We start from the raw sequence: 7,707 nt of genomic DNA on the forward strand, positions 1-7,707 counted from the left end.
GGGGTATGGGGTGAGTGTGAGTGTGTGCATATGGGGTGTGTGTGTGTGGTGTGTGTGTGTGGGGTATGGTAAGTGTGAGTTCGTGTGTGGTATGGTAGGGGGTTGTGGGGGGTATGGGGTGAGTGTGAGTGTGTGCATAGGGGTGTGTGTATGAGTGTGTGCTGGGGCAGGGTGGTAGGTAGGAGGTGGCCCTGAGGTTAGCATCAGAGGGGATCAGCCTCCTTCGAGGCCTGGAAGGCAGGAATCTTTAGGCTGCTTGGGGTGGCGCTGCAGGGGAGAGTGGAGGTGTTGGGGGGGGGCGGGGAGGACCTGATGGTGCCCACCGCTCTCCCCCCTCTCCGTGCCCGAGCAGCATGCGGGAGCTTCACAAGGAGATGGAACTGCTAGCATTTGACCTCCAGGACAACAACCACATCATCGAACGGTGAGGCTGCGCCTGCCCTGGGCACCCTGCCCCAGACACGCTATCCCGCTTGGGCCTTGTCCCCTCGGGAAGGCGGGCTTTCCCTTCCATCCCCTGAGTCAGGATGGTCATGGAGGGGGGTGCCGCGCTGGCTCCATCTGGAATGCTCTGCCGACGCATCCCCAGCCCTTTCCCCCTGGGGCGCCCCTGCCCCACCCCAGGACACAGCAGTCCAGAGGGGCGCCTTCTCTGGCCTCAGCTTCAGGCCAGCAGTAGGGACTCGGGCCATCACTCAACCTGATGCCCTCCTCGGCGTGTGGGCATGGAGAGGGAGGTGAGTGGAGTGCGGGGCACTCAGGCTTCGGGGGTTTGTGCACCGGTAAAATTCCGGAAGGACTCCTGGAGCGCCCCAGAGTGGTCAAGGACTAGGTGCTGCTGCTAAGTCAGTTCGGACTCATCGGACGCTCTCTGTACCGCAGAACGAAGCAGCGCACCGCAGCGCACCGTCCTCGCAGTTGATCTTACGTGTGAGCCCCTTGTTGCAGCCCCTGTGTCCATCCTGCAGGTCCAGGGCCTCCCTCTTTCTCGCCGCCCCTCCACTTTATTACCAAGCGTGACATCCCTCTCCTGGGACGGGTCTCTCCTGACAGCATGTCCAGTACGTGAGACAGAGTCTCGCCATCCTCGCTCGGACGCGCATTTGGGCTGTGCTTCTGCCAGGACAGATGGGTTGGTTCTTTTGGCCGTCCGTGCCTGACAATGCCCGCCTCCTGGCCTTAGTGCGGGGATTCATGTCACTGGTTCCCCAGGTGCCATGTCTGTCTGGGACGTTGGGGTTGGGACCCAGGGGAGGGCGAGCGGAGGAAGACATCTCCTCCCAAACCCTCTGCGCGAGGTGAGGTTATCCACGCAGTCAATCCCCCAAACAGGAAATCCAACTGCTTCTTGGTAAGCCTTTCCCCATGCAGTCCTTGGGGGCAGGAAGTTCTCATTTTAGTGCTGACATAAATTTTCCTTGCTGTGATATTGACTCTATGTAGAGATAACACAAAACCTAATTTTAGTGAGTACTCACTTCCTTCACCAGAGCGGCAGCCAGAGAACCAAATGACGGTCCCCGTGCCTTCTCCTCCCTGGAAACCTCAGCTGCCCATTGGCCTCACCAGGGGGCTTTCTAAAATGGGCAGACAGATGCTCACCCCTAGAGACACAGGTTGCTGCAAGGTTTGGGGTTCTTTATGAGCTCATGGGCTGGCCGGGCTGAGACCCGGTGAGTCCTTGTCTGGGCATAAAGCAATGTCTAGAGAGCAGAAGGGTCTCCAAGACCCACTTTCATGGGGTCAATTCTGACTCATAGCGACCCTATGTTTCTGAGGCTGTCTGCCTCTCCGGGGGCAGACGGCCTCATCTCTCTCCCATGGCGTGGTTGGTGGGTTTGAACCAGTGACCTCGCAGTTAGCTACCCAATGTGTAACACACAGAGCCAGCAGGGCTCCTTCAGGATGGGCTCAGACCAGAACCAAACAACCAAACTCACTGCCACGGAGTCGATGCCGACTCAGAGGCCCCGTAGGACAGGGTAGAGCTGCCCTGTGGGTTTCCGAGACTGTAACTGTCGACAGAGCAGAAAGCCCCGTCTGTCTCCTGCAGGGAGGCTGGTGGGTTCAGCTGTGGACCAAGTGGTTGCAGCCAACGTGTAACCACTGTGCCATGGGGCTCCTCATGAGGGGCTCCGGGACCCTGAAAGCCGGTTGTACCGGGCCCTGGGGCGTTGCCTGCAGGGAAGATGCTAACCTGTGTGTCTCCTTACAGGCTAAGCCGGGACCCCTTGGCCCCTGACTCCTGAGCCCGGTGCGGTACTACAGCATCCTGAAGCATTACAGTCTTTCTCTTCTGCACTGTGGGGCCTGCACAGGACCACCTGTCGCACCTCACAGCCTACCTCCCTCCTGGCCAAGGTCGCCTGGAGAAGTCACCAATCACCGATTAGCATTACCTGCCTTTGCCTTTCCACCCCTGGACCAGCACCTCAGGGACTAGAGCCCGGAGGCTCCCCTGGAAAACCACAGGAAGCCCCGACTTTGGGGAGTGCCGGCTGCCCTGGGTCTCGGCCCGGCCTGCCGGCCGCAGCTCATGTCCGCCTCCAGCAGAGAGGAGAAGAGGCCTCCACAGGCCCTGCTACCCATTTGGTTTACAGAGCTTCATTCCTCAGGGAACAACGGCCAGGCCGCCTCACAGGGTCTCCCCGGGGTGCGGATGGGGGCTCAGGCGACCTCCTCGGCCGGGCTCCTTCCTCTTGAAGAGTTGTGCGTTGAACGCAGCCCCCTGCTCATCCCGAGATGTCTCGGGCTCAGCCCTTCCAGCCTGGACTCACAGAGCCTGGTGGTCTTCTGCCCCTGGTCCAGCTGAGCCTGCGGTGCAGAGAATTTGGGGGCGGGGGGGGTGCAGTGGCAGGTGCCCGTGCCTCCCTGTCCCCTGGGCAATGGAGCGGTGGCAGGTCTGTACCTGTGCCTTGGAGACATGGAATAAAGGTGCCTTCTTGGCCTGGCTGCAGGCTCTCGCTGGGCTGGGCCTGGCCTGAGTGGGAGCTGTGAGAAGAACCGAGGACTACAGGCGGGCTGACCATGGCCAGGGTTTAGGGGATGGACTCGGTTTAGGGAAGCAGGGGTGGGGTGGGGGAGTGAGGCAGTGGCTTCCTTGAGGGCTTGGTCCTCCCTTCCCCTCTCTCCTCCTGACCCTGTGCCTTTTGGGGGGCTGCAGAAGGGACCTGGGATTTGGGGAGAAACAGACATCTTTTTTTTTTTATAACGTCAGGCTCCATCTCAGTGCCCAATCTTCCCTGCTGCACACACCCCTGCCCCCACCCTCCACTAGCCCCCATCCAGCTGCGCCTGCTCACGGCAGGCACTCAGCATCCCCTCCTCTGCCTAGCAGCCAGAGCGGGATCTCAGGGGAGGGGGAGGGGGGCCTTCTGCTTTGTGCAAACAATGCAAATTTAGTCTCCCCATCTCAGGACTTCCAGACTTCCTTCCAGCCGTAGCTGGTCTCCCTGCCTCACCTGAGGGGCACGGTGGGAGTGGGGGTGAGCGAGAAGCCTCCCATTCCCATGTGCTCCCAAACACGAAGGCAGCATCGTGCTTGAATCCCCACTCATCCTGAAATCCCTGCCTGCCCTGCCTCACGGAACTTCCACATCCTCCCGGGGCTGCCCCAGAAGTGGGGGGCCCCAGGGTCTGACAGCCCCTGCTCCTCCCACTCCTCTGTCTCTGGGAAAGACTGGCACCCTCTAGGGACGCAGGGGAGGGTGGCTGTTGCCTACTTCAGACCTAAGTGGCTTCATGGTGCCCCTTGGGCATTGGGCTCGTGGGGTCACCTATGCCCGTGGGTTAAATTCTGGGGTTCTGGAGTCAGCCCTGGACACCGGCCACCACTTGAGGCTTGGGTCAGCACCCTGGCGCTTCAGTGAGTCTTCAGGAAAGTCCCACCGTGGGTTTCCCAGGCTGCTACTGGAGCCCACGTCCTTGGCGGGGCTCAGTGAGCGAGCCAGGGTGTCCCTGAAAGCCAAGTGCAGATGGCTGGGCTCCGTGGCCTCCATAAGCAAGCCCAGTGGGGGGTGGGCTTGCACAATGACTTCAGTTATCCCTCGTGCTACGAAGAGCCACAGCGTGGGTGCCAGCCCCCTTCAAGCTCTGCCGAGCATCTGATGCACGTCAGCAGGGGGAGGGAAACTGGACCAGGAGGCCTCTTAGGTGCCCCCTCTGCGGGTCCGTCCTGTCGTGCTCCGAGCATACGAAGCCAGTTCTGTTGAAAGCCAGGAACAGGGCCAGGAACAGGGCCAAGCACACTGCTCACTTCCAAGGAGCCAGGAACAGGGCCAAGCACACTGCTCACTTCCAAGGAGCTCCTGCTGGGGAAGGCGGGCCGCCCACGGGGCCTTCCAGTGCCCTGGCCCTTGTTATGATGGGTGTGCCCTCCTCCCAGGGAGGTGCGGAGGCCACTGGGAGGGTGTCAGGGACAGGCTTCTGGGGGAGGTGGCTTGGAGTGGAGCCTTAGCAGGTGAGGAGGGAGTTTTTCCAGCAAAGAAGGCCTGAAAGGCTCCCCATTGGTGGCAGAGCCTGGGCACAGCTGGGGGAGGGGCGCAGCAGTTCTGTGACGCTGGGCGGCCTGCTCCTGGGTTGGCCTGCCAGTTGGCCCTTGACGTACGTAAGGTGACCCCTGCCCAACAGGATCGGGCCTTTGGGACCTATAGGGCTTCCTTGGACTGTTTTTTCAGAAGTGGACTGTGTGAGTCTGGGGACATTAGAGAAACAAATCCACAGAAACTCACATGTATAAGAGAGAGTCTTATATAAAGGGTAAGTGCACCTCAAGAAAACATCCCAACCCAGTGCTGCCCAAGCCCACAAGTCCAACATTAACCCATATGTCCAACACCAGTCCACAAAGTCCTCCATCTCACAAAACAGACACAATGATGCCGACTGCAGGAGGAAAGCTGAGTCAGTGAATGTGTAAGCATCTCACCACTGGCACGCGCCTGCTCCAGCACCCAGGGCTGCATCAGGGTAGGTCCATGTGGCTTCTTCTCAGGGATGTCTTGCAGGAAGTGAGTTTTGCCAGCTGAAGCAGGGAACTGGCTAAGGCAGTTGTACCCTGGTCCAACCATCACAAAGCAAGAGACCTGAGAACTAGAAAGGTGAGGCTCATAGAGCCATTTATCTTTCCGCCCTTCAATTAATCCCACATGTGTCTAGCGGCCAGGTTGGCACAATAAACTTTAACTATCTCATGGATCAGCAGACCTTTCTTCTAGCTCTTCCTAGCCTAGCAGCTCTGCTGGCCCCTGTCCAGCATTGCAACAGCTTGAGACCACTGACCACCAGGTGGTGGCTACTGCTTGAGCTGTCCTGGCTGGGGCTTACACTGGGGTTGTCCCCATAGAAGGCAAGAATTTGATCACTGACCTGCCAGTCCCCTCATTTCTGAGCTACTGGGGGGTTAAGGGGTGAGTGTTCAGCTGCAGATGGAGAGGTTGGCGGTTCTACAGGAAGAGAGCCTTTCAGATCTGATTCTGTAGACCTAACAGCCAAGAAAGCCCCCTGGTGTGTGTGTGGGGGGGGGGGCGTCCACTGCGTCACACAGGCTGCTCTGTATCAGAGATCAAGCCAATAGCACCCCGCAAGAGGATCAGGGCTGAGGAAAGGGAGGAGCCAGACCCCCAAGGTCCTCGCAACCATACGAGGGACCCGAGATTGACCTCAGAGAACCACACTGCTTCCCATCCAGCGGGACTTCTCCTGCCTCCGCTTCCCCAGGCGGGAACAGAGATGAGAGCCTTCACACTGGTGAAAAGGTTGGATCACCGGTTCTCAACCTGTGGGTCGAGACCCCTTTGGGGGTTGAACAACCCTTTCACAGGTCACCTAAGACCATCGGAAAACACATATTTCTGATGGTCTTCAGAAACGAGACACCGCTCCTCTATCCGTCTCCAGGCGAGTCCGCCCACATGCAGATACGCCCGCATATGAGTACCTGGCGTGAAGACCCATGCTACACCATGCTTCAAGACAAAGGTTCATTTATTTGTCATTAGAATAAATATTTCACAATCTAGAATTATATATTGTTTATGATATTCAATTTGTAACAATGAAAATACATCCCACATATCAGATATTTACATGATGATTCATAACAGTAGCAAAATTACAGTTATGAAGTAGCAATGAAAATAATGTGATGGTCTGGGGTCCCCACCACAGGAGGAACTGTATTAAAGGGTTGCAGCATGGGGAAGATGGAGAACCGCTGGGTTAGATGTTTCTGGATCATGTCTGAAACCAGTGCATGCTGTCTACACGCCCTCACCTCCATCTCCCGGGGCATGGAAGTCGCAGGCTTTCATGGCTCAGCCAGGCTCAGACACAGGCACCTGGGAACAGCCCCCGGGGCTTTCTAATCTGGGTGAGCAGCCTCTGACAGCAGGGCCCTCCCTCCTGTTTGCTCAAGCCAGCAGGCTTAACTGGAGGGACACAGGGTCATGCCCCAGCTCTCCAGTCTAGAAGGACCACCCACTCCAGGGGCTGGGCAGGTGGCCGGGGCACCTCTCTCCACGCCTGGGGCTGCAGGGTGATGGTGGCCACTTCTTTCAGAATCTGTGCAGTTTTGCCTTTATGTTCAGTGTCCAGGGACGCCCCCCACCTGCTGAATCTGACAGGGCGCCCGGATCTGGATCTGCCTTGCTGACAGTTTCCCCGGTGATCCTGCTGTCAGCTCCCAGGGCTGAGAGCTCCCAGCAGGATTGCCAAGTGCCACAGGCCCAGCACAGGCCGTCAGTTGGGCGGGGAGGGTGGGGTGGGGGAATGCTGGATGAGGCACCCCAAAAACTGAGGCCAGGGAAGCCAGTCTGAGGATGGGTGAGCAGGGCCCTCTCTGCAGCAGCCCAGCCACCCTCGTGTGCCCACCAGCTACTCTCCTGACTACTCGCCCGGGGGTGGTTTTCCAAAGGCATCCGTGGTTTCTGACCGCGTGGTGTTGGCTCCTTCCCATCTGCTTCACGGAGGATCCTTCCTCGGGCAGCCCCGGGTGGGGATGCGGGGTGTGGTGTGAAGGACTGAGCCAGGGCGGCCTGAGGTCAGTTCCTTGGGAGCTCATCAGACTGCCATGCAGAGCGGCCTGGGTCTTTTCCTGGCCCCTCCCCAGAGTCGGGATTGGATGGGAGTGGGGGTGGGGGGGGAGCAGGATCAGAACATGCCGATGAAACGGAGGGAGAGACAGGTGTGCACGTGCATGTTTTCAGACATATGTGCATGTCCGTGTTTGTGGGGTGGGGGAAGGGATAGCCCATGAGGTCATCCAGGCCATTCTGTCCCTGTGCTGTCACAGCCCCAGTCCACGGATCCCAGCCCCAGGGAGGAGCCCAGAGCTGGCTTAGCGCCTGACTGTAAGAGGCTGAACCTCAGAACCTCCCCCCTGGCTACAGGGGAGAAGCTGCTGACAACTTGCCTGGAATCTCTGAGTTTTTCCAGCCTGGAAAGAATTGAGGACACACAGCCCAGCCGGCCTTATCATGGGCTCGGCAATGTGGCTCGGGGAAGGAAAACGCCATCCCTGCCACTAAACCACCGGAAAACAGCCCCACCCTCCCATGGAGACACACTTCTGGGAGCCCGAATGTCTCTGTTCACATACCCACCCCGGTTGGCCCTTCCTGTCCCCAAGAGTTGTCAAGAAGCTAGGCGACTCCCCTGGAAGCGTCAGAGTTGGGCAATACACAGCAAGCCCACACTCACCAGCCCTCA

The 7,707-nt window shown here is 58.7% G+C and overlaps 1 protein-coding gene across 2 annotated transcripts in view; it reads left to right on the forward strand.

Moving 5' to 3' along the window:
- Positions 1 to 2,952, forward strand: part of IKBKE (inhibitor of nuclear factor kappa B kinase subunit epsilon) — a 27,153-nt gene extending 24,201 nt beyond the window's left edge. For both annotated transcript variants that reach the window (XM_045298021.1, XM_045298022.1), the window contains 2 exons: positions 353 to 424; positions 2,216 to 2,952. In XM_045298021.1, coding sequence (XP_045153956.1) covers positions 353 to 424; positions 2,216 to 2,249 — 106 coding nt within the window. In that variant the 3' untranslated portion in view covers positions 2,250 to 2,952. The remainder of the gene's footprint in view (positions 1 to 352; positions 425 to 2,215) is intronic.
- The last annotated feature ends 4,755 nt before the right edge of the window (positions 2,953 to 7,707 follow it).

This window comes from Echinops telfairi, unplaced genomic scaffold, assembly GCF_000313985.2.
Source record: "Echinops telfairi isolate 266 unplaced genomic scaffold, ASM31398v2 ScPeMD7_7424;HRSCAF=8462, whole genome shotgun sequence".
NCBI classification, from domain to species: Eukaryota; Metazoa; Chordata; class Mammalia; order Afrosoricida; family Tenrecidae; genus Echinops; species Echinops telfairi.